Source organism: Dysidea avara, chromosome 9 (assembly GCF_963678975.1).
Source record: "Dysidea avara chromosome 9, odDysAvar1.4, whole genome shotgun sequence".
Classification (NCBI taxonomy): Eukaryota; Metazoa; Porifera; class Demospongiae; order Dictyoceratida; family Dysideidae; genus Dysidea; species Dysidea avara.
The window spans coordinates 308,419-333,540 of record NC_089280.1 but is presented as its reverse complement, the minus strand read 5'-3'; the positions used below and the strand labels follow the sequence as shown (position 1 = coordinate 333,540).

General features: G+C 39.6%; 3 protein-coding genes and 2 long non-coding RNA genes across 13 annotated transcripts in view; 3 read left to right on the top strand and 2 right to left on the bottom strand.

Moving 5' to 3' along the window:
- Window positions 1-7,373, top strand: part of LOC136265775 (uncharacterized) — a 12,595-nt gene extending 5,222 nt beyond the window's left edge. Inside the window, exons 3-4 of one of the 2 annotated variants that reach the window (XR_010705727.1) lie at window positions 4,126-4,184; window positions 6,996-7,373. This is a non-coding gene — a long non-coding RNA (uncharacterized lncRNA). Of the gene's footprint in view, window positions 1-4,125; window positions 4,185-6,919 lie in introns of both variants that reach the window. The other variant, XR_010705728.1, reaches the window with a different exon arrangement.
- LOC136265768 (ankyrin repeat and SAM domain-containing protein 3-like) overlaps window positions 1-25,122 on the bottom strand; it is a 76,708-nt gene that overhangs the window by 25,276 nt on the left and 26,310 nt on the right. The window lies entirely within an intron of this gene.
- LOC136265766 (probable serine/threonine-protein kinase kinX) lies at window positions 2,672-25,122 on the bottom strand. Of its 7 annotated transcripts, XM_066060683.1 has the most exons (7): window positions 24,816-25,122; window positions 24,050-24,762; window positions 14,068-14,166; window positions 13,942-14,004; window positions 13,732-13,794; window positions 5,666-5,767; window positions 2,672-3,766 (listed from the first exon to the last, which is right to left on the bottom strand). In XM_066060683.1, the coding sequence occupies exons 1-7, from the start codon at window positions 25,063-25,065 to the stop codon at window positions 2,825-2,827; spliced, it is 2,232 nt and encodes a 743-aa protein (XP_065916755.1). In that variant the 5' UTR covers window positions 25,066-25,122; the 3' UTR covers window positions 2,672-2,824. The 7 variants fall into 7 exon arrangements, with proteins under 7 accessions (XP_065916755.1, XP_065916753.1, XP_065916754.1 ...); XM_066060681.1 differs by having other exon boundaries at window positions 13,942-14,166; XM_066060682.1 differs by lacking the exon at window positions 13,942-14,004 and having other exon boundaries at window positions 14,005-14,166.
- On the top strand, window positions 7,383-19,563 carry LOC136265770 (uncharacterized). 2 transcript variants are annotated; one of them, XM_066060693.1, is made up of 5 exons: window positions 7,383-7,612; window positions 7,662-7,792; window positions 7,882-8,070; window positions 8,122-8,251; window positions 19,343-19,563. In XM_066060693.1, the coding sequence occupies exons 3-5, from the start codon at window positions 7,882-7,884 to the stop codon at window positions 19,363-19,365; spliced, it is 342 nt and encodes a 113-aa protein (XP_065916765.1). In that variant the 5' UTR covers window positions 7,383-7,612; window positions 7,662-7,792; the 3' UTR covers window positions 19,366-19,563. The 2 variants fall into 2 exon arrangements, with proteins under 2 accessions (XP_065916765.1, XP_065916764.1); XM_066060692.1 differs by having other exon boundaries at window positions 7,662-7,814.
- On the top strand, window positions 12,050-12,933 carry LOC136267238 (uncharacterized). The gene is made up of 5 exons (XR_010706595.1): window positions 12,050-12,376; window positions 12,434-12,464; window positions 12,521-12,639; window positions 12,690-12,771; window positions 12,822-12,933. It is a non-coding gene; the product is annotated as an uncharacterized lncRNA (long non-coding RNA).

Sequence of the window (25,122 nt, the reverse complement as noted above, 5' to 3'; positions counted from 1 at the left end):
AAGTACACCTTTTTCATTGATCTCGCCTACGCAAAGTTCTACAAACAGAAGTATATATGAACAGCAGTACAGAGAAACATCTCTGCAGTCAATTCAGTTGCTATGGACAATATGGGTGATAAACATAATAGCCAACACAGCCACATGGAAGCCACATCACGCTATTACAAATTGACACCTTGTGTTGTCAGTGAAAAGAACTGGAACACAAAGGAGGACAAAGGCAAGTCCATGATGTGTGTATTGTACGTACTACGGTTGGTGAAACGGCACATCTGCAACATCAAGAAATCAAGCCCATAGCCTCATCTGTTGTTGAGTTATGTTTGGCTGTTAGTCAGTCAGTGTAAAATTCTGTTTAATAGAAATATTTTTAAAATAATTTCATAGAAATTTTTTGGAAGTGTCTTTTTGGCTAATGGAGATGTGTACACATTATCTCTTCTTGTTGTGGTGTGTCCATTGTACATTGTAATGAAGTATCTTGAAAACAGTTCTATTATGTTGACATAATACATCATGTTTTGTTAGCCTAATGTGGTCAAAATTATGGTGCAATTATTGGCACAAGTTAAGTGTGAAAATGGCAAAATGTGATACAGTGGAACCTTCCTTAACGGTCACCTGAGTTGGGCGGTCACCTCAACATAACAGCCACGTGACTATGGTCCCGACCAATTCCCAATCAGTTTGTACAGAAATAGTTTGCATTAAGCGGTCACCTCTATAACACGTATAACAGCCAGCTTTAGCAGTTCCAAACAGCACTTCGCTACACAAAAGTCCTCTCACAAAGCGGCCAGCTACAGGGGTTATGAAAACCTGGACCAGACCGGACCAAAAGTCAATTCTCCAGGTAAGCAGGATTAGCCATATTATAAACATTTACTGCTATGTACATCCTCTATATCGCTTATACACCACTCGCCTTGCAGCAACTCTACCAAGCACACGATCGTGATGGTTTAGCAACACGAAGTATCCACTGTAGAACAATTAACTAAACTAAAACACTTTCTAATGTGCTTTACTACATGATCACTACAAAGCTACATGTTCTCCTGCTGTATGTATTTGCATAGAACTGGAACATACGAGTGGCTGCACGAATTTGTTAGAGTCATGCGTTTCACTCTAGGAATCTATCCTGAAATAATTTAAGTACTGCCGACCTTGCTTAACTCCATATGTTATCTATCACCAAATGGATTTCGAGACAAGTTTGACATTTTAACTGTTAATTTAGTTTCAATCACTTTGCACAACACGACTCTAAGAAATTCGGGCAGCGACTCGTGTGTGTGCCAGTTCTATGCAAATACATACAGCAAGAGAACACGTAGGTTTGTAGTGATCATGTAGTAAAGCACATTAGAAAGTGTTTTAGTTTAGTTAGTTGTTCTACAGTGGATACTTCGTGTTGCTCAACCATCACGATCGTGTGCTTGGCAGAGTTGCTGCAAGGTGAGTGGTGTATAGGCGATATAGAGGATGAAAATAGCAGTAAATATTTATAACATGGCTAATCTTGCTTACCTGGAGAATTGACTTTTGGTCTGGTCTGGTCCGGGTTTTCATAACCCCCGCCAGCTACAGCCATTACGGTGAGTAAACTAGCTGCACTACTTCATACTTCTGTAATACGGAAAAGTTATAAACTCACAGTATAGAAAAGCTTGTGGGCACTCCATGGCTTTGCCTCTTTGTGTGATTCTATTTAAAGCTCACCTTACTATCTTGATTCCTAGATTTGCAATTGTGTAGTTAACAGTTCACCGTCTTTAAGGAAGTCCCTGTTTTTTACTCACAGACTTTGTAGCCAGGGATCATAATCAGCTCAATTGCTGTCTCCAAACTCAGAGTAGCTTCAGGCTCTTTTCTGCTAATTTCAGGGGTGGCGGAACCGGGTAGGCAGGGTAGGTAAATGCCTACCCAACTTTTAGTGGTAGCTATTGAGCCATGTTCCAAGTCCATAGAAAGCAGTCTGGTTGCTCTGATGTTTCAGGATCACTTTTGGTTATTATCACTCAAGATACTCTAATAGAACAGTCATCGATACCCTAATAGAACAGTCAGTGACTATTCATTCCATTAGGCTATATTAGCTATATATTATTTCATATATGTGAACTTGTCTCCAGATTCAATCGCAGAAAGCAATTTTTCAAAAAATTTCTGGAGCTAGCCTAGGCATGCTGCAAATGCTGGTTGTGCTTGCACAACTATGATGGTGGTGGTAGTCATAGAAGTATGATCTTATAGTTGCCTACCCAACTTGTAGATGCTTCCTCCGCCCCTGAATTTGTCTGTTATGTAAGTAAGCGATGTCCTGGAGTGTAGCTAAATGCATTTTTATAGCTAAACCTGAGTATATAAGTCCCTGGAACTTTGTATAAAGGCCAAACCTCAGTTTATGGCCTATGGCTGCTTTATGGAGGATATTGAGTTAGGCAGCCACCTCTCTATAAAGGCCAAATATTTCTGGCCCGAAGATGACCGCTTTAGACAGGTTCCACTGAAATATTGAGAGTTAATTACATGCATTAATTATATTGCAAGTACTTGATTAGGTGATATTGGTGATTTATTGAAATGTTGCCCAACCTTACATGCTGACATGGTAACAATCCTGTTATGTGTATCAATTGTAATAGTGACCCAGTCCATGAGATTTGTGTTATAGCAATTGTAATGTTAAATTGTGTTAAATTGTAATTATTCATTAGAAATTACAAATACACATTACCAGTTAGTACAATTACTAGTTTACTAACAACTTGTTATTAATAAGATGGTACAATAATAACATGTACAATGTATACAGTTACTGTGGCTCACATGAGCCAATCCATACAGTATTAGTGTAGTGTCCCTTATCATCACACCCTCCTACTACAACTATTTTGTTATCAGCTACACTAACTACAGCTGGTCCACTTCTTGCTGATGGAATATGTCCTATGGCTTCCCAGCTGTGACTGACCTTGTTGAACATGTTAATGTCACTAGTGTAACCACTTCCTGTCTTCTTCACTCCACCTACTGTTAGTAGGTGTCTACCTTGTATGCTGACAGGAGCTGAACAGCACCATGGAGTATCTTGTTGTGAACTCCACTTCAACTGGTGACTGGACAGAGTGTCCAGTGGAGCAGTAAATACTGCTGGGGATATGCCATCTTGATTGCGTCCTCCTAACAGGTAGAGGGTGTTGTCAACTATTACTGATTGTAGCCAGTGGTGTGGTAGTGGTAGATCACTGGTAGTGTACCACTGTCCAGTACTGAACCATCTCTTAGTGGTACTGTCAAACAGTTCAGTAGTGGCTAATGTCCTCCTCTGGTCATCTCTACCTCCAGTTATAATAAGTGTTCCCTGATAACCAGCAGCTGTGGCCCAATATCTTGGTGTAATCATCCTGGTGTACTCCTTTAGGTGATCACCATCTAGTGAGAATATCTTGTTGGTCACCTTAACACTTCTATCCCATCCTCCAGCAGTGATCAACTGGTTGTTGAGGGTGGTCATGGCAAAGAAGCCATAAGTAGTGTTGATAGGAGAAGGGCTCCATGAGTTGTTAACTGGATTGTACACACCTATCCTGTATGATGGTCCAGTATTATCCCATCCTCCTCCAATGTAGACCTTCCCATCACATAACACACCAGTGTGGTCCATACCCTTCACTGGTCTAGGGGCTCCATGTTGCCACTTGATGTTCACTGGTCCACTGAACAGGTCTGGTGTGGGGGACTGGACCAGTTGTTCCTAAACAACAACAATAAATTAGTAATAACAATGTTAACATGCTGTTTACACAACAAACACATTAGATGAATGGTTACTATAGTAACTGGTGATCACCAAACACATTTAGGGATTCACACATGTTATATACATACACTAATAACAAGAACTATTACTAATAGTGTTATTATAATATTGTGTGTATGTTACCATAAACAGTTCATGTAGTCATATACCCTGTAGACATAAGGGACATGGTAGGGTATTCCATCACTCATCTTCACCCCACCATCAAGACACTGTTTATAGCTAATGTATTGTATATGTACACATTGTACATGTGTAGGAAATGATCAGTTTATTTTGTTACTGTTGTCTAGGAGTTTGTTGGATTAGCTCAAAATGGCTAAGGAGCAGATAAGGAATGAAAACAACAATAGTAAGTTGAGTATACTGTTTTGTGGTATAAGACTATATGATAGTTCACTTGTAATGATGTCACTAAACCACCTAACATATCATGAGGTTTATAGTATACAATACTCCATGATAACTTGTTAGTGATAATTTCCAACTACTTTGATACCAAAAGAAGTGTCTATCTAACAGAGAGCTGATAATGTATAATGTTTTGGGGATAAAATTTCATTTAATAGTTGTAACATGTTCATTAGTGGTCTGTCTGATATGTCTACACAGGGCCCGAGGGTTGAGGGTACACATATCAGGTAGACCACTAGTACACATCTTACAATTATTATTTATCTTTGCTGATAGTACCAAGGTGTAGATTAATGGTAGTGTTATACTGTGGCTTCCCTCTGTAATGTTTGTAACAAGAATCATCAGAGTGTTCCGTTGTAACTGGATTGATTGTAGAGGTCCTTCTCATGGTGACTTCCCTTTTTATTTCTGTGATCCCTTAAATTCCTAGTTTTTCCTTAAACTTGTAGAGAACAGAATTTTGTAATAGGTTTAAGGCACCAGTCAGAGGGTACTAGATGTTTTAAGTTGAGGCAATGTTTGTCCACACAAATATGTTATATGAACACCCTCATTGCTTGTTGTACAAGTTAATGTACTGACTGTTCTATTAGAGTGTTTTGTCATTGTTGAATGATAATTTCCTTACTGACAGGATATGTGTAGTAGTTGTTTTGTTATTATGTGTGGTCAGTGTGTATGGATAATATAGTTTAGTGTACTGACTGTTCTATTAGAGTGTTTTGTCATTGTTAAATGATAATGTCCTTACTGACAGGATGTGTGTAGTAGTTGTTTTGTTGTTATGTGTGGTCAGTGTGTATGGATAATATAGTTTAGTGTACTGACTGTTCTATTAGAGTGTTTTGTCATTGTTGAATGATAACGTCCTTACTGACAGGATATGTGTAGTAGTTGTTTTGTTATTATGTGTGGTCAGTGTGTATGGATAATATAGTTTAGTGTACTGACTGTTCTATTAGAGTGTTTTGTCATTGTTAAATGATAATGTCCTTACTGACGGGATATGTGTAGTAGTTGTTTTGTTATTATGTGTGGTCAGTGTGTATGGATAATATAGTTTAGTGTACTGACTGTTCTATTAGAGTGTTTTGTCATTGTTAAATAATAATGTCCTTATTTCTCAGTGTGTTTTGGTCCTCATTTTTTTGTTGTAGGGTAAATGCTTAGGTATTAATCCTTATTACATCAGGAGTAAAGTGATGTTTATTGCATAGCCGTAGGATAAAACTTTGAAAACTACAACACTTTGTTTACAACCGTGCGCAATGGCCTATTAAGTTTTTTCTAATGTAGCATTTTGTGTTTTTGGAAAGTGATGATGTCCAGCACTGTACCATGATATGTAATAACCCTAGCTTACTAGCTTGTTAATTGTAATTTTCCTTATACTTGTAAAGTAGTAGAAGCACTCACCCTTGTTTGTTTATTCTGAGATATTGGGACCACACGTTGCTTAGACCGAGGATGAACAGGAGGTGGTAGACTGCTCCTCTGATCAGCCATCAATGTAGTATGCTACATGATTGTAGAATTACAATATGTAATATCATAGTAGAAGAAAATTAACAGTTTGGATTGATGTATATATAATCATGTCAGGTGTAGGTGACCTCCCTTGTTTCCCTGCTGTTTACTTAGTCTCGCGTGGCCAGACCGCTTTTTTTCTTTTTCATTTGGTCGGGGAAAAAGGGTCTGGTCCGGTTCGAATACCCGCACTTGTTCTCAAAATTCCGGTTGTGGCTGGGATTAATTCTAAGCACGCTTACTACAATCAATACAAACATTACAAAATCGTAGTTTACCTGTTTGTCACTGAATGATCGGAATCCTATCTTTTCAATTACCCAGTCAATGGCAGACTTAACGTCTATTCAAGGTTGCTTCAAGAATGCATTAAGACGCGTGCGTAGAATTAATCCCGGCCACAACTGGGATTTTGAGAACGAGTGCAGGTATTCGAATTTTATGCCACCATAAAAGGTAGCGACCACTATACGAAGGAGAAAGTTATGTACACAATGATTCATAGGCGAATTCTTGGTTGGCCGTTATACGCATTAGACAGGTGACCGCTTAATGCAGACCACAATGCATACATTTGTATGGGAAAATATTTGGGACCTCGTGACCATGGCCGTCATGCAATGGTGACCGCTTAATCCAGGTGACCGTAACGCAGGTTCCACTGTACTGGAAACGATCTTGCGATCACGTATAATCCAATAGAATTCCGTGCAAGCATTCAGTATTGAAAAGAATGTGTTGATTAGTCACCTTGAAAGCGCACGTTTCTCTTTCTTTCAGCCTGGGTGAAGTAATGGCAATTACAGGTATGGAAAGTGCCTTTTCTGATATCGGTTTGTTTGTGTATAACACACGAGAGAAGTTTACTGCATTAATGTGGCCCTACTGAGACCAAAACTCTCATTTTAAGTTGTAGTGATTGTGTTTAAGACATTTGTGGGCATACAAAAGGCGAATGAGTACAATCAGAGGAAAACAGTGGTCACCTAAGCATGTCATTAGCGTGAACCAAAGAACTAGCTGTACATGTGCATGGTGGCTTTCCCCTTGTGATAATTGTTAAACAGTAGAGGTGAAATTGAATTGTACAGGGTATTGGTTGTGGGCATTTACATGATTTTAATAATTTAAATCTTTGTTTAGCAAAGTTACCCAAAGAGAAAGTTCAATTTTTGATGGAACTGCATTAGTTGAAGCTATAGTTGTTACATGGTTTTAGTTTAGTATGAGTGAAAGAGGGCATAGACGCCTCCGTCTTTGCTCTAAGAAGAATTATGAATTGAAGAAATATGTGCAGAAGAAGGCATTAGTAGTCCAAATACCAACAAAGGACATTGAATTACCTCCATGTAAAATCTCCGTTCCCTTGACAGTTATCAAGGATGTACCATCTGATACAATTGGGACTTTACATTGCCGGTTGAGAAATCTCAATCTTGGAGAGATAAATAAACATCTGATGGAGTATGAAGCATCCCTTGATGGAGATTATTCTCCAACTATAGCCAAGTCAATGATGGTATTGATGGTGAGGGGCTTGATCAGTTTCTCTATGCACAATATGCGTACGCTGATCTTTCTGGTGACCTGTTAATTGATCCTGCAATATCAAGGCTGGAAAGACAAGGATTTAGAGTGATGGCTTTAATTTGTGATGGTGTTTCTACAAATCGTTGACTGTGGAAATTGCTTAGTGAAGGGATGTCTGAAATTGTTTACAAAGTTGACAATGTGTTTGCTTGTGATGCCCCACGCAGTTTGTACTTCATTGCTGATCCTCCACACCTCATCAAGACGATAAGGAACTGCTGGTGGAGCAGCAAGTGGGAATTAATGGTAAGATAATAATAAACTGTACAGTCACTCACAGTTTATTTCTCTGCAGTGCAATGGCAAACGTATTTTATGGAGACATCTCTCGGATATTTATTTGGCTGATACCAAGAGGCCAGTAAACCTGAGACTGCTACCCAAGGTCAAATATGAACACATCCATTTAACAAATTTCTCCAAAATGTGAGTAGACCGTGCAGCACAGGTTAGAATAATATTAATGTCCATGGTAATGTCTGAGTGTTTATAGTATAACTTCTCTTTTTCTGTAGATGTTGAGTGAATCAGTAGTAGGTGCCTTACGGAAGGGAAGTACAGAGGATACTGTGGAGACTATTCGTTTTGTAGAAATGATGGATTGCTTTTTCGATTGTTTGAATGTTAATAATTTCTCAACTTCAAAGGAGAAGATAAAACCATTTCAATCACCGTACACTTCTGTAAAAGATTTTCATCTTACAGTATGCAATACAGCTTTTGTCTACATATTTAATTTACATTAAATTTTATAGTGGCTTCAGGAAGAATTTAGACCTTACCTTACGGAGTGGGAGAGCAATGTACGCTCTATGGACATTCCTATCAAAGAGCAGAATAAGAAAATACTGAGCCAGGAAACTCGCTATGGTATTGATGTTACAGGTTGGTGTTTTACCTAAAATATTACCAAAATTAAGTATCAAACAGTACGGTAGTACTGTTTAAGTAGGAATGCCCTGAAATGATGCACACCGCCAAAAAAATCACCTTTTAAAAACTAGCTTAGAGACTTCTTATGCCACGAAAATCGCCTTTACAGAATAATATCAGTCCATCTAGCATCAAATGTAGTGTTAAAAACAAGAAATCGCTTACTGGCAGCTGGATAGAGAATTTTTATAAATCACCAAAACTTGAAATTTCGTCTCACTCACTCACTCACTCACTCACTGACCACAGTCGCAAGCCTAGAGCCCAAACGAAGCAGCGTACAGTTACCATTTTATGCCACAACAACACACTCACCGGTGGGATGTGCCTTTTGGGGTTCTGACAAGGCTGTGCACCTTGTCTTTTCTTTTATCTTCAGTCAGGTTGCTTGTCTTCTTCATCCAACGAAACCATATCGAGGTGTTAATTTTCCACATCAACACTTTCTTTAAGCAGCATAATAGACACCACACTAAATTATTTAAGGCACTTAGACTACGCTACTGTATGGAGGTACCGGTACTCCACGATAGGTCACAACATCACACCCATTCTTTATTCTACGTCATGACCATGATGACCACGCCCCATTTATGTTAACTGTATTTGTGGCCACACACCTTCAAGTTGGTAGGTTGATTTGAGCTCGGATTCGAGATTCTCTTATTTAATACTATATGAAATCGAAACCATGATCACCACACCCCTTTTTTGGGCAAGCACACATCTTTGCAGGCCGACTAGAGATACTCTAATACAGCAGTCACCCTAATAAAACAGTCACATGTTTATAGCTAGCTGTATGCTTTATCAAAAAAGTAAACAAACTAGTATATTAAAAATTATAAATTTAAAAATGAAGTAGGGTTTTAAGCTATAAAAAGTAGTGATGAACGATGGTAGCTATTACGGGAAATAGCTCAGTGGGAAATCCCTACTTTGGCATTGAATACAAAATAATTGTTATACCATGCCAAAGTAGGGATTTCCCACTAAGCTATGCTGTAATAGCTATCATTGTTCATCTCTTGTTTCACTACTTTTTATCATTTATAATTTTTAATATACTAATTGTTTTTTTTAGTGTCATCTTTCATTAGTTTTTACCGCTGATACTATCTATTCCTGGTGTGAAGAGTTTCCTGAGTGAGCATCTATCCCAAGGCCCATTGGAAAAGTTTTTTGACTGCCTTAAGGCAGCAAGGTGGCACTACAACTAACCCTAATGCCCACTCTTTTTACAAGAATAGCCAGGCACTACGTGTAATCAATTCTGCCTGTGCTGACATCTCTCACAGTAATTGCTGAGGACACAAACTTCCACTCAACATTGAGGAGGAAAACAAGCCACTGTCAAAGTGACGTCGCAAACATTAATTTTAATATTTTAATCAATTGAACATAAAATTATTTCAATAATTGTCTACACTGAATGGTAGAAAAGTAATCACTGTAATATTGTTTACTAATTATGTTTAGGTACTTCCTTGTACAACTGTATGTAAAGATTTTGAACGCTGCATTGGCTTCTTGTGGTTTTGTTTAAACTTCTCCATTGAGACAGTGGCAAAAGCATAGCATCTGAGTGTGACATAATTTTTGTAAGTAGCTCTTCATGTACATCGCTATCCTCTATTTCAAAGTCAACTGTTGTAATTAGCCAATAAAACAGAACATCTTCAGACGATGTGATACTTTTGGAGAGGTGGTCTTTGTGACTGCCCAATGATTGCAGTGATGGGAGGTGACACCTTATCTCCTCTTCTACAGCAATGAGTAAGTTGTTGACTTAACATATCCTCCTCTATCAATTATGTTGGTCCATTCTTCTGCAGTACCTACATCTTCATCAGCATCACCACTATCATCTTTCACCAAATCCATTAGGCAAAGGACTAATTCTTCTTTAAGAGGGTGCCTAGACCTCTCAGTCTTCTTGCGTAAGTGACGACATACGTAACCTGCTACATATCATAAGACATTTTTCTCATCATTCGTCATAGAAACATCTTCATCTGAATTGTGGCTCTTATTAACTTGGTAACTTTCTTTAACCAGTAACCAGAATAATAATTCAGTTAAATGTTGAAATAAAACAGGGTAGTAGGTAATTCAGCCTGAAATAAAACCTCTTCCACTGTTGGATGAATTCATCAGATGAACACAGAGTGAAATACTTCTGCCAAATCTTCTCTCTGGTGTTGCTCACAAGTTACTAAAATTTTTAGAGGGGTTTGTGGAATGCCAGAAATATGTCCCTGACCTGTATTGTAGTCTAACATACTAAAGGTTTGTAAAATAATACACCCTAATTGTGTACCTATACAACTCTTGAAAATATTGTTTCATAGTGAAAACACAAACTTCGGTGTACTGTAACATTGGATAACAACTCTATCAAGGGTGACATATTTGAAGTGTGTTATATAATGTTGAGGTGTGCTTACCAACACCTCTGCTCATTTTGACAGTCTGGCTAGATGGGAACTTCACCCTCTAACTGATGGTAGTTGTATTGACATTGTAGCAGGCCAGTCTGTGGCCTTCACCATCATCAAGTTACACTTGTCTGAAGGCATCGGTCAGTCAGTCAGGAAAGTCAGTCAGTAGGTAAGCAGAAAATTTCACAAAATAAATATTTTGTAGTAACATTTTTGGAAGTATTTTGGGTCACATTAACAATAAGGTATGTTGGGCTTAGTTATACCTAACCAATACTGCTAAGGTGCCATGAAGGTATTGTGAGGCTGGTGATATTTTTGGCAAGAAGTACCCAGATCCCTAATATACAGTACTATCACACTGTATGATAGCTACCTGTTTATTAGAGTTCGGCGGTATACCGGTATATTTAGTGATTTTCGATACCTGAAGCCCACTGGTATTACTAATTGCAATACCGACATACCACGCATGCTCTGGATCACGTGTCATCGTGTCAGCACATTTTTCGTGGCAAAAATGGCCGATTCTACTGATTCTACTGAGTCTGTCAGTGCTTTAGTGCCGAAGAAGAAAGCCATTTCTCCAGTGTGGGACCACTTTGGACAACGTGTCGATGGTGAAGGGAGGGTGGTAGATAGTGATGTAGCTGTTTGCCGTCGATGCCACAGTAATGTGCGGGCTAGTGGTGGAAATACTTCTATCTACTCTCGCATTTGAGGGTTCATCACCCCGCACAGTACACGCAAGTACTCCAATTACAAAAGGCAAAAGCAAAGGAAAATGACAAGAGTACACGTGCGTGTTCATCTGCCCAAGTCCAGTCATCTATCCTAGAATTTTAAAATAAAGCTCAGAAAAATGAGAGGACCTCACGACGATGGTGTGAAATTACGGACTCCCTGACATATTGTATTTCGAAAGAAATGTTTCCTATCTGCACAACAGAAAAGGATGGATTTCAGCGCTTCATAGCAACTCTTGATCCCAGGTATGATATACCTTCTGCAAAGTACATGTCTGGCACAGCAATCCCTGCTCTGTATGAGAAAACCAGGGAGCAGGTTGCCAGCGATATTATGGAACCTTACTTAAGTTACTCAATTCATTTCATTGATGATAATTGGATTCTACAGACAAAATGTCTACAAACATTATTTGTGCAAAAAGATCACACTGCCGACAATCTTTGTGAGGTAATGACTGAGACACTGACCCAATGGAAGCTTGAGATGGATCGCCAGGTCTGCATAACAACAGATAATGGCAGTAACATCACATGTGCTGCTACAAGTAGACTAGCTCTGAATCCAGTAATGGCAATCGTTCGTACTCTTCTAATTCTTTCTTGGCTTTCTGTTCTGCTGTCAAAGGTTCACCAGGTGGTACTTGAGTTTCAGCTGCTTCCTTCAACCAAGAAGACAGTTTACGTTTCTTTGTGAGGTTGGAGGAGTTAGATGTTGACGATGTGCACTCAGAAACTTCTGTGGCTATTGGTGGTGTACTACCAGTACCACTGGCTGGTTGACTTGTCTGCTCTTCTATGATTTCAACACCTTCTCGGGCCAAGCAATCGATTACCAAAGTAACACTCACACCATCTTCAATGTACATTGATTTAAATCTAGGGTTAAGGTAAGTGCGCACATTTAACAGCTCATTAACATCCACATCATCATATTTGTTCTGCAGGTGATCCCAAATTTTACCTTTAATGCTTTTGGTTAGATTAGTATCACCATCACATAACTTTAAAGCTTTTGTTTTTAAAATGTGTAGAACTGGTTTGATTGCAGACACAGTGACCTTCATTTCACCCGAAAGCATATCGGTAAAATCCTTAAGTGGCCCAAGAGCTGCTTGCATTGATTCAAGGACATCCAAGTCTTGCCATGTTGGTATGAGGTGGGTATTTTTACGATCAGTAGCTAACACTTGCCTTATACAGGCTTCCTGCTCGAGAATTCTCCCAGTCATGCTGAGTTGAGATCCCCATCGAGTTACACAATCTGTAACTAAAGAGTGTTGAGGTAAGCCAAGATCTGATTGTGCCTTATTCAAATTGCGTTTTTTCTTCCAGCTATGTGAGAACATGGACACAAGTTTCCTACACAACCCAACTGTACGCTGAACTCTTGAATCATCCTTAGTTGAATTAACCACTGCAAGGTGTAAGCAGTGACCAAAACAAGGCAAGCAGTGATGGAAGGTTCACCAAGTAGTCCTCCCTACACTGTCAAAGCTTGCACAAAAATACCTTTGCATTTGTGCAAGTAGTTCTACATCGGAGAGGATTTTCAGCTGCTCAGGAAACATAGTTTCGAAGAAGCGCACGTTGCTGAAACCTGACAAAGTAAACATGTTGGTGTTTTTAGCTAGAAACCTTAAGTAGAACTTTTACAACTTACCATGCTATAACATTGTTATTATAGCTGACTTGCAAGAAATGCAAGCTTTTTGAAACTTGTATGATTTTTACCTTTATTTCAAGTATTGTAGTTGACTTGTAACCTGAACTTACTTACCTCTTTGATAAGAACGATATACCGGTATACCGTGATATTTTTGTAGTATCAATACGACTACTAATTTCTTAATACCGTCAAACTCTACTGTGAATTTGATAAACTAGTGGAATACTTAAAATGTAGCTCTTGGCACACGTCTCTGTTTTTACTAAAACAGGTTACTACATCACTGGATCTGACTTGGATAACTGTCTTGGTCAGTGGGTCATCCAGCTCATCAATATACTGACCCAGTTTCAACCCTGTTATAGTAGTAGACTGGAAATACATGTCATATACTATGATGTATTTTATGATTTGTGTATTACAGTACATGTAGTAAAGGGGGCCAGGTGGGGCCAGGTACCAGTTCTAGTGTTATTGTTATAAGAACAATGATATAGCAGTAGCTTCATGTAATGGTTTATACTGTGCTAAAAAAACAACAAACATTCCTTATATCATTAACCTGTGTCTACTGACCTTCAAACGTTGATTCTCTGCCTTCAGTTGTGCATTCTCCTCTTTGTAGCCATTATTCTCCACCTTGAGGCCATTATTCTCCACCTTGAGGCCATCAACCTCTACCTTGAGGCCATTATTCTCCACCTTGAGGCCATCAACCTCTACCTTGAGGCCATTATTCTCCACCTTGAGGCCATCAACCTCTACCTTGAGGCCATTATTCTCCACCTTGAGGCCATCAACCTCTACCTTGAGGCCATTATTCTCCACCTTGAGGCCATTATTCTCCACCTTGAGGCCATCAACCTCTACCTTGAGGCCATCAACCTCTACCTTGAGGCCATTATTCTCCACCTTGAGGCCATCATTTTCAGTCTCGAGAACACCATTCTCTCCCCTCAGCTCCTCATTATTTATTGTCATCTCCTCCAGTTGGGTGGTCAGTGAAGTCACCTGTATAGTAACAATGTACAGATGATTCTCCTGTTGATAGTACACATCAGATAAGATGTAATGTCTTAAAATTTCATAGTTGTGCTTAATACAACAAGTATTTCAAAAAAAAATTGAATTTTCAACTAGAGTGGGCACCATAGCACATCGATAAAAAGTACTGAAACAAGCTGGAGTAGTGCACGATATTAAATCACAGTAAAGCAATAAGAAGTGTTATATCCCTACTGTGCTCAAGATACCATAATGGAAATGCACAGTAGGGATATAATACTTATTGTTTTACTGTGATTTAATATCATGGACTACTCCAACTTGTTTTAGTACTTTTTATCATTGTGTTATGGTCCCTACTCTAATTATAAATTCCAATTTTTTTGAAATACTTGTTTGTTAACTTTTTTGTAAATAGTATTACTAAGATTGGTGACGCATACTGCATTTGAAATGGCACCGTGTGCCCCAGCTATATTGTCTGAAAAGTGAAGTATCCATTACGCTTTGTTGTTGGCTGTGTTCAAGCCATTACACAGCAGTACGAATCAAAAACTGTTTTAAAAACACCTCTGCAATCGAAGTAACCACTATGAAAAATACAGATGATTTTTGCAACGAAGGGAAGCCAGCAATCACGTGCTACTACCAAATCGATACTTTTTGCTGTCAGCAAAGATGAATGGGACACAAAGGAGGATACTGGTAAGTCCATGAAGAATCCATTGTACGTACTGCAGTATGCCTAAAAGCACCTCTCGGGCTGAAGCGATGTCGAACAGTGAAAAAATCAAGCCCGTAGCCTTAGCCATTATCAAGTTACGCTTGTCTAAAGGCATCAGGCAGTCAGTCAGTCAGGCAATCAGTAGAAAATTCTGTATAATAAAAAATTCTTAAAATTCCGTAGCAACTTGTTGAAAGCATTTTGGGTTGATCTGAAAGCTTGTTTGGGCTTAGTTTTACCTAACCAATACTGCCTCATCGTCGTCAGGGAAAATTGAGGCTATTTTCTGGGTAATGTTATGTGTAATTTTGTTGCTGTACTTTATTTTGGAGGCAGTAAAAACACATTTACAATCTTACTAGTATTTTTAAAAACCCAAAAGTGATTTGTTGTGCCTACAGGATAAACAGCTTGATGAAATTACTTGAAAATCAGCCAGTACATGAAGTAACTAAATGTAGTACATAACTTTTGTAGTTAGGAAGAATGGTCATGAGGTTATGTAAAAGCCAACCAGTAGTAACAGACACAATCTAGTTTCATAAATAAATCAATACTATTTTTGTTACTCCTACCAGACACACCGCTAAGCTGAAAATTGTAATGTAAGTAGATTAATCATCCAGTGGTGAGTGCATCTATGTGACAAATCTCCCTGTATAGAATTCAGCTGATACAAGTTGCCCTGTATGGGGATTTCATCTACATTACTAGTCACTCAGTAGGGGGTGTAGCTACATCAAGTCACCCTGTAGAAAGTTTATCTGTATTACAAGTCATTTAGTAGACACTTCAGCTCAAGAGTTTAGCTGTGTAACAAGTCATCCTTCATTACAAGTCACCCTTCGTTACAAGTCACCCTTCGTTACAAGTCACCCTTCATTACAAGTCACCCTTCATTACAAGTCACCCTTCGTTACAAGTCACCCTGTAGACTGTTGAGCTACATTAGAAGTCACCCTGTAGAGAGTTTGGTTACATTACAAGTCACCCTGTAGAGAGTTCAGCTACATTAAAAGTTACCCTGTAGAGAGTTCAGCTACATTACAAGTCATCCTGTAGAGAGTTCAGCTACGTTAAAAGTTACCCTGTAGAGAGTAGAGCTGAAACGGATATCCTAGCTATCGGATATATGGATAGTATTTGGCATCCGGATAGACTGAAAAAATAAAATGGATATTACGTAATGCCCAATAAATTGTCACAGAATTGTCACAGAAACGTACACTGGCCAATACTCACAAGTGAAGAAGTGATGTTTGGGAATACTTTGATGAGACTATAGACTGTGAGGAGGGAGACAGTGACGAAAGTGCTTCGAAGAAAAAGATACCCTACAAGTTATGTGATATACAACTTTCTGACGGAGGAGGCACGAGTAATTTAAAGAGTCATCTACAGGCAAAGCATCCACTAGAATACGAGTGATTAGTGAACAGTGAGGCTGATAAGAAGAAACAACAACCAAAACAAAGTGTTCTGGATCATGGCACCTTACGAACTTATAGTACACAACGGGCAGCTGCTATAACTGAGAGAGTTGCCACTTTTGTTGCACTTGATTTGTGGCCTTTACGAGTGGTCAAAGATGCTGAGTTCAAGCAACTAATGAACTACATTGAGCCTGTATATGTAGTGCCATCACACACACATATTACATCTATTTGTTGTAAAATGTTTCATGCCATTAAGGAAGAGCTATCCAGTGATCTTGAAAGTACTCCTAGCGTAACATTGACAACTGATATCTGGACAAGTAGAACAGTTCAAGTTTACAACACAGTTACTGTCCACTTTCTTACTGAAAACTGAATGCTAGACAGTAAAGTGTTGGTAACTCTTGAAATGACAGAACTACATACTGGTGTTCACATTGCTCAAAGTTTGAGAGAAATAGCAAAGGATTGGAATATCGACAATAAGGTGGTTGCTGTGGTGCATGACAATGCATCCAACATGGTGCTCGATTTGGTTGAAGATTGGGGTGGTTTACCATGTTTTGGACACACACTTCAGCTTGCAGTCAATGCTGGGTTAGAGATACACAGCATTAGTAGGTTAACTGGAGTTTGTAAAAAAATGTTGCACACTTCAAGCACAGTGTTGTGGTAATGACACTACTACATGAACAACAGGGAGCACTGAACCTTCCTCAGCACAGTCTCCTACAAGAAGTCTCTACCTACTTTATGTATGAGTGACTAGCTGAACAATGATGGGCTGTGTATGGAGTAATTCATGAGTATAAAGTAACACCACCTGATAAAAGATACTTGGATCTAACATCTGACCAATGGGACCTGCATGCCTTCACAATTACTGGTAGCACTTAAGGCTCTACAGGTAGCTACAAAAGCTTTGTCTGTAGAGCAAAATGTATCATCATTATTGATCTATCCAGTTATTCATGGACTGATAAACTGTCACCTGAAGGCTGATACCACTGATCTGCCAACCATTAAAAGGTTTAAAGAAACTGATATCACAACTAGAAAATCGCTTTTCTTTGATCCTGAAAACATAGCAATTCTTGCAGCAGCAGTTGTATACAAAGATTTGGACTTTATGAAGAGTGAAGAGAGGGTAGAAGATAAGAAAGTTTTGTTGGAAAAGATAGCAATAATTGAAGAGAGTTGTGAAGCTGAGATGACTACAAGGTCTATTAGAGAACGAACAGAAGAGCCAAATGCAAAAAGAAGAAAGATGAGAAGGAAACAGCTATGTCATTTTTATTGGGAACTTCTACTAACTCTACATGCTCTACACACGAAGACAAGTTAGGAAAGGTTGAACTTGAATGATTTAAAAGATAACCACAGCTACACCACCATGATGAATGTGCATTATTATGGTGGAGATCGAACCAAGAGCAGTTTCCTGTAATAGCAGAAGTAGCCCGTAAACTGTTGTGTGTACCTGTAACTTTGATTCCATCAGAAAGAATCTTTTCCACTGCTGAACAGGTTTGATTGTTAGTAACCTTAGGAGCTGTTAGTAACCTTAGGAGCAGCCTGAAACCAGAAAACACTGACATGTTAACTTTTTAAAAACAAAACTTAAAGTGATGTTCATTATAAACTGTAACAAGTGTGTGGTATAAGTTGATTGACAGGTTTGTTTTGAAATAAAAGACAAGTTTCTTTTAATAAAGATTTTTGATTATGCAATCAACATCCGTAGGACATCCGGATAAAATCTATTCAGGATATCTGGATATCTAAAATTACTATCCATTTCAGCTCTAGTAGAGAGTTCAGCTATGATCACCCTGTGGAGGCTATCATCCTGGGATGTGTTACCTATTAGCTGTAACACAGGGTATTGGGATTTTACCTGATATGTTTGACATGTGTGGAGGACATACATATCAGGCAAGCTCTCATGCCCATATTACACATAATAATATAAAGCCAGTGAACAGTTTAGTATAATAAAATTATTATGGACGTGATAGTGCAGCAAAAGTTTGGAAGTACAGTCAGACCAATGAACTGAAGATCAGCACTTCAACAATTGTAAACCCAGTCTGGGTGCTTTAAAACCCTTTCACGGCTGAATTTCCCAGTGCACTTTACAAGGCACACCGAATCATGCTGTATAAGTCTCACTGTACACTAAACCACTTGGTTACTATACTTCTACGTAAACACTGTGGACGACCAATCTCGACTGGGTTGTTTTTATGTATGTAAATAGGGTTGTTTTTATTTACGTAAATAAAACCACAAAGTAATTATAAGACAACAAAACTACAAAATACGCTAAAAGCAGCCTTGAGAAACAGGAGGCCACTAATAAACTATCTACAAATGAGTGTTACAGTGCAAGAAACTATTTTATATTGTTTCCTTACTGAATCATCATCTTCATGGCTGGTTTCTTTGAGTTTTATCACAAATCCAGTGTCATGCATGCGTATATGCACACAATTGAATCACGCCACATGTCTGAAAACCATCCACAGCTACTTGTCGGTTGTCTTAGCCTATCTACAGTGATGTATCTTTGTTCAGAACATTACTATCAACTCAAATATAAACAAAATAGCACTATTTTTGAGAGAAAAGTTTTACCGGGTTATGTAATAAACCCGCAATAGTGCGCGAACTATCCGGTTATCCCAGAAACAGGACCTCTGTGGGTGTACCCGCTTCAGGGTTAGCGCATCGTATTATGAAACACACAACAGAAGTGCTAGCATGTTGGAATTGCACTCAGTGCGTGTTTTATACGATCGTGCCAGATAAATCCGGTTACAGTTAAGCTCCACCAGTTGTACACCAAACAGCTGTTATCGTGGCTTTTAATTTTAACTATATTACAAGTGTATGTGTTGGTGTAGTATACAATAAACTGGTACTATACAAATACCACACAAAGTAGTGTTGTGTTTTGTGTGTAATTATTAATGAATGCATCAGTGGATAATTATTGTGTATTATATTTGATGTTGTATAGGTTGTGGTTGTGTCAACAAGTAGAGGAGTGTCAGTAAGGAGATGATGTAGCATTAAGTCATCATCATGTTGATTGAGGTGTATCTGTGGTGTGCACTTAATGGAGATGGACTAAGATGTTCAATCATGACTTGGATAGTGACTGTAGTTGTCAGAAGAAAATGTTCTCTCCATAATTGTATTGTTATGACTGTCATTGAAAAGCAAAGTTTATATATATGACCAGATTTTACAAAACCGATCCAAATCGTACATCAGGCAAAATCAAACTTACACCTCCAGTGGATAGCTACACTATTGTACTAGTAGTTTTGACACTCAGTACCACTCAAACTACTTGAGGCTGGTTTCAACAGACGTGTTTTCTGGGTGGTGTGTAGAGCTCGAGTGGCGGTTTTAGGCCTTGTGAAGGACCTGGCTTGGCTAGAGCCATGTGGTTTACTGGTGGACAGCCTGATAATGTTGGCCAGATTTTTTTTCTGTGGAGTTTGCTACATATCAACCACTAAGGAGCCAGCACAGCACTGTAATCTCGTCTCTGGACTCCAATCGTGGTCTGCCTCCATTTTGAGTTCTAACCCTTGCCCACCCTGCCACCTCCACCCCATTGTGAGTACTCGTAATACTACTTCACTCATCCAACTGCTCAGATTTTCTATCTTATTTGGCAGGAAACTCTACAAGCAGCTACAAGTACTGGAAGTGGTCTGAAAGGTAACAGATTGATGCATCTTTTATGTAAATTTCATATGTGTGCTTGCTATCCTTGGAGAGTTATGCTGGCTTGAATTCTTTAAATCTGTTTATCTGGAAACTTCTAATGTGCGATTTGGATCGTTTTTCCAAAATCCAGTGACATATTATTTCCTATGCCCAAAGTCAGTACGTATTTTGGCCAAATCTAGCAACCTCACTTCTAGCTCTTGAAACTATCTTGAAATTATAATACTGTTCTATAACAGTAGAGTATATATACTAGTATTTTACTTGACTTCTATATTAGAATGTATGTGTGACTGTTGTATTAGAGTAAATCAATCTGGGACCAGGTCCTGTATTCTTACAAATACGTTGTTGGTATGGTAGCTCTCACTTTTTTACTAGTGATATTAACTGCAGAAAAAATCTGTTTCATGAGTTTTTTAAACTGCTACAACTTGCCAAGCAACTAACAAGGTATAGTATTGCTGGACAAGGTATGCTTCATATACCCTCAATTTTGGGTGTAGTGTGTGCGTAGTGTGTGTACATGTGTGTGTGTAGTGTGTGTACATGTGTGTGTGAAGTGTGTGTAGTGTGTGTGTCCCCTAGTGTGTGTGTAGTGTGTGTGTGTGTGTGTGTGTGTGTGTGTGTGTGTGGTGCGTGTGTGTGTAGTGCGTGTGTGTGTGTGTGTGTGTAGTGCGTGTGTGTGTGTGTATAGTGCGTGTGTGTGTGTAGTGCGTGTGTGTGTGTGTGTGTAGTGCGTGTGTGTGTGTAGTGCGTGTGTGTGTGTGTGTAGTGCGTGTGTGTGTAGTGCGCGTGTGTGTGTAGTGTGTGTGTGTAGTGCGTGTGTGTGCGTGTGTGTGTGGTGTGTGTAGTGTGTGTGTAGTGTGTGTGTGTAGTGCGTGTGTGTGTGTGTGGGGTGTGTGTAGTGCGTGTGTGTAGTGTGTGTGTAGTGTGTGTGTGTGTGTAGTGTGTGTGTGTGTGTAGTGCACGTGTGTAGTGCACGTGTGTAGTGTGTGTGTGTAGTGTGTGTGTGTAGTGTGTGTGTAGTGCGTGTGTGTAGTGTGTGTGTAGTATGTGTGTGTAGTGTGTGGGTGTGTGTGTAGTGTGTAGTGTGTGTGTGTGTGTAGTGCGTGTGTGTAGTGTGTGTGTAGTACATGTGTGTAGTGTGTGGGTGTGTGTGTTGTGTGTGTGTGTGTAGTGCGTGTGTGTGTAGTGCGTGTGTGTGTGTAGTGCGTGTGTGTGTGTGTGTGTAGTGCGTGTGTGTGTAGTGCGTGTGTGTGTGTAGTGCGCGTGTGTGTGTGTGTAGTGCGTGTGTGTAGTGCGTGTGTGTGGTGTGTGTGTGTGTGTGTAGTGTGTGTGTTGGGTGTGTGTGTGTAGTGTGTGTGTGTAGTGCATGTGTGTGTGCGTGTGTGTGTGGTGGGTGTGTGTGTGTGTGTGTAGTGTGTGTGTTGGGTGTGTGTGTGTAGTGTGTGTGTGTAGTGCATGTGTGTGTGTGTGTGTGTGTGGTGGGTGTGTGTGGGGTGTGTGTAGTGCGTGTGCGTAGTGCGTGTGTGTAGTGCACATGTGTAGTGTGTGTGTGTGTAGTGTGTGTGTGTAGTGCACGTGTGTAGTGCGCGTGTGTAGTGTGTGTGTGTAGTGTGTGTGTGTAGTGTGTGTGTGTGTAGTGCGTGTGTGTAGTGTGTGTGTGTAGTGTGTGGGTGTGTGTGTGTGTGTAGTGTGTGTGTGTGTGTAGTGCGTGTGTGTAGTGTGTGTGTGTGTGTAGTGCGTGTGTGTAGTGTGTGGGTGTGTGTGTTGTGTGTGTGTGTAGTGTGTGTGTGTAGTGCGTGTGTGTAGTGTATGTGTTTGTGCGTGTGTATGTTCGTCTGTATGTGGTGTGTAGTGTGTGCAGTGTGTGTGCGTGTGCGTGTAGTGTGTGTGTTGGGTGTATGTATCCGTGCGTGAGTGTGTGTGTATGTCTGTCTGTATGTGGTGTGTGTGTGTTCCAGTGTGTGTGTCCCATTGTGTGTGTACCAGTGTGTGTGTGTGTGTGTGTGTGTGTTTGTAGTGTATGTGTTTGTCCGTGTGTGTGTGTGTGCATGTGTGTGTGTCTGTGTGTCCAATAAATAAAGCTCTAACAATAATAGCACTAACAAAAGTTACAATAACAAACGTGTACTGTATTTACTCGATTTACACCCCAGGGGTACTATTATTTTTTGCCAAAAAATAAAGATAAAGCTCTTCGAATAGTGCCGCACTGTGATATTATTCGAGTGTGCACTACTAATTATTTTAAACCTGATACTACTACAGCTATTCTATATTATAGTTTTATAGAACAATCACAACATGTTGCTACTTACTTCTTCTATACAAGACCTTTTATTCACTCAAGCCCTTGTAGCACAACCATGACACGTCTAATGCTACATGGTGAATTTACTAACTGATATCTGAAATTTCAATGATGTGACAGCCATTTAAGTTTTACCAGGACAATATATAGATTAATACTAAAGGTTTGAGAGCATAGTAAAGAGTAATTACTAAAGTATAGTGTGGTACTATTCAAGGGTGTGGTACAATTAAAATAATTTTCAGAAACAATCATAAAGACCCTCGAATAGTACCACACTGTGGTACTATTCGAGGGTTGCAGCACAAATCGGGTAAATACAGTATGTATGCAGCATAGCCAAGTGGCTATAGCATCGGCCTAATAATTGCAAAGTTCTAGGTTCAATACCCGGTTATGCCAATTTGGTGTTGTTCCTTGAGCAAGAAACTTTACTCACATTACTCCAGTCTACCCAGCTGTACATTGTGGACCTGGTCAATCAACTGGGGAAGCAACCCATCCAGCTATGTACCTGGGGAAGCTAATGCCCAACTCCTCATCTCATTTAGCAGGATTGGAGTCATTGTGTAACTTTGAGTTGCATGACTTCTCTTTGTGAAACCTGGACAGTCCTGCTGGTTACTAGTCCTGCCCATGGAGGATTTGAAAGTACAGGCATCCCAGTGCTGGCAGTAATAGTTGTGTTTTGCATGCTTGATGTAGGCTCTTTGTTTTGCTTTGCTTTGTGTGGTAAAAATTGTCATTGGTAAAAGCATTGGTATGAACAGTACACTATAGTTCATGGATTAAAATACCATGACCGATTTTTTCTGAAACAGTTGTTGAGCGTTCAGAGATGTATCATTAAACAGATTACTTCAACATTACAGTTTTAGTATTGGCTTCATCAAATTAGGATTTTTTTGGCCTCATGGTCACACCCCTATTTTGATGCTTTTGTACTATCTGGGAATACAATGGGAGGGAAATTCCTACATTGATGCAGCTTTCCTGTCGGTATATGATAAAACCTAGACTAAAAATTCAAGACAAATAACCTGACAAAACAAAGAAGATGGTTTGACAGGACCTCCCAAGTAATCCTAACCACTGCTAACCTCTGTATTGCAGTGCTGCCGGCTATCCATCTCTAGATCTATTAGGTTCTACCTTATAAAATGCATGTACTTGAAAATGAGGACACCTGTGTGATCTGCACACCTGTAAAATGCACTACCAGAGAACCGCACAATGAAATACGGTACCTATGTTTTATGATCCCCATAAAATGTTTGAGCGCCTAGCTGCATACTCTCCAAAAATCAAGCCTTTAGCCCTGCCATTATCAAGTTATGCTTGTCTGAACTCATCAAGCAGGCAGGCAGTTAGTCAATCGGTAGAAAATTTCATTGAATAAATTTTGTAAAAAAAATTGTAGCAATATATTGGGAGCACTTAGCATATATATAGGGTTGTACCGAAGGCACTTTTGGACTTGGTTATACCTAACCGATAATGCCAAGGTGCCAGGATGGTATTGTGAAGCTGGTTTTTACGTGATTTTGGCCAGAAAAACCCAAACCTCCATGATCCCTAATAATTATACAGTATTATATATTGTACTGTATGATAGTGTAGAAACCTTATTAGCTCTCATTCTACTAACACATAACAACTTTCACAAACCTGTTGTTGTTGAGACGATGACTGACCAGATACCTCAGCCCACCATACTATGGGACTCATCCCATCACGACCAGTCTGATGACTGCATACATCTTTTACCCTCTTGATTTCCAATGAGACCTCCATCACTGAAGGACGTTTCTTGGGGTTGTCATTCAAGCATGATGTCACTAGTGGCACTAAATCTGCAGCCCCTCCAGTAAACATGTTGAGGTACTTCTGACGTCTTGTCACCTCTGATATCACTTCCCATTTATCAGTGTCAGGGTTGAGTTGTTCTCGGTCACTTGGTTCAGGCCACTGCTTGGTAACAACATTAATAGCCACTCCTCCATAAGAGAAGACGTCTAATGGTGGACCATAGACTGGCCTTTTGGTTAGTGCTTCAGGTGGCATAAAATCTGGTGTTCCTGGGATTTTAGTCATTGTCATTTTACTGTCAGTCTGCATCACTTTAGCAACACCCAGGTCAGTGATCTTGGTTTCAAGATGGCCTCCCAGTAATATATTATTTGGGGTGAGGTCACGGTGTACGATTGGTGGATTCCTACTATGGAGGTACCTTAGACCGAGGCACACTTCATCCAATATGGATAGTTTGACATTCAGTGGTATATTGTTGTAGTTCTCCACCAGACCCCTCAGGCTGCATTGCATTTTCTCCATTACCATAATAGGTAATCTGTACTGGTCACATGCCGAATAGTACACTCCTATGGTGCATGATAATATGTAACGAGGTCACGTGATAAGTAAAATATTATACCTAGAAATTGAACGATACACGGGTGACGAATGGTACTCCAAATTTGACACTCGTTAAGAAAGTCGGTTGTGATCTTAAGAAACTCTTCAGCCTGTGAATATTGTAATAATAACGCGTGTACCTCCTTTGCGGCGCACAGAGTTCCTTGATAGTCGACCTCAAACACTCTCCCATAAGCCCCGCGACCAATTTCCTTTCCCGTGGGATTCACACCATAGAGAGTAAGATCAGTGGCAACTCTAGTAGCCATCGAGTACCTTTAACTTATAACCTCTTGCAAACCAAAGAAGGGCGTGGCTGTCGTTGT

Bases quoted from the DNA above. Each gene is read 5' to 3' on its own strand.
- LOC136265770 (XM_066060693.1), top strand. From the start codon at position 7,882: ATGTTGAGTGAATCAGTAGTAGGTGCCTTACGGAAGGGAAGTACAGAG. The intron at 8,071-8,121 runs GTATGCAATACA...TAAATTTTATAG, and splicing joins TAAAAGATTTTCATCTTACA to TGGCTTCAGGAAGAATTTAG. The intron at 8,252-19,342 runs GTTGGTGTTTTA...GATGTTGTATAG, and splicing joins CTATGGTATTGATGTTACAG to GTTGTGGTTGTGTCAACAAG.
- LOC136265766 (XM_066060679.1), bottom strand. From the start codon at position 25,065: ATGGCTACTAGAGTTGCCACTGATCTTACTCTCTATGGTGTGAATCCC. The intron at 24,763-24,815 runs GTATAATATTTT...CATGCACCATAG, and splicing joins GTGTATCGTTCAATTTCTAG to GAGTGTACTATTCGGCATGT. The intron at 14,167-24,049 runs GTTTGTGAAAGT...GTTACTATACAG, and splicing joins CATCGTCTCAACAACAACAG to GTGACTTCACTGACCACCCA.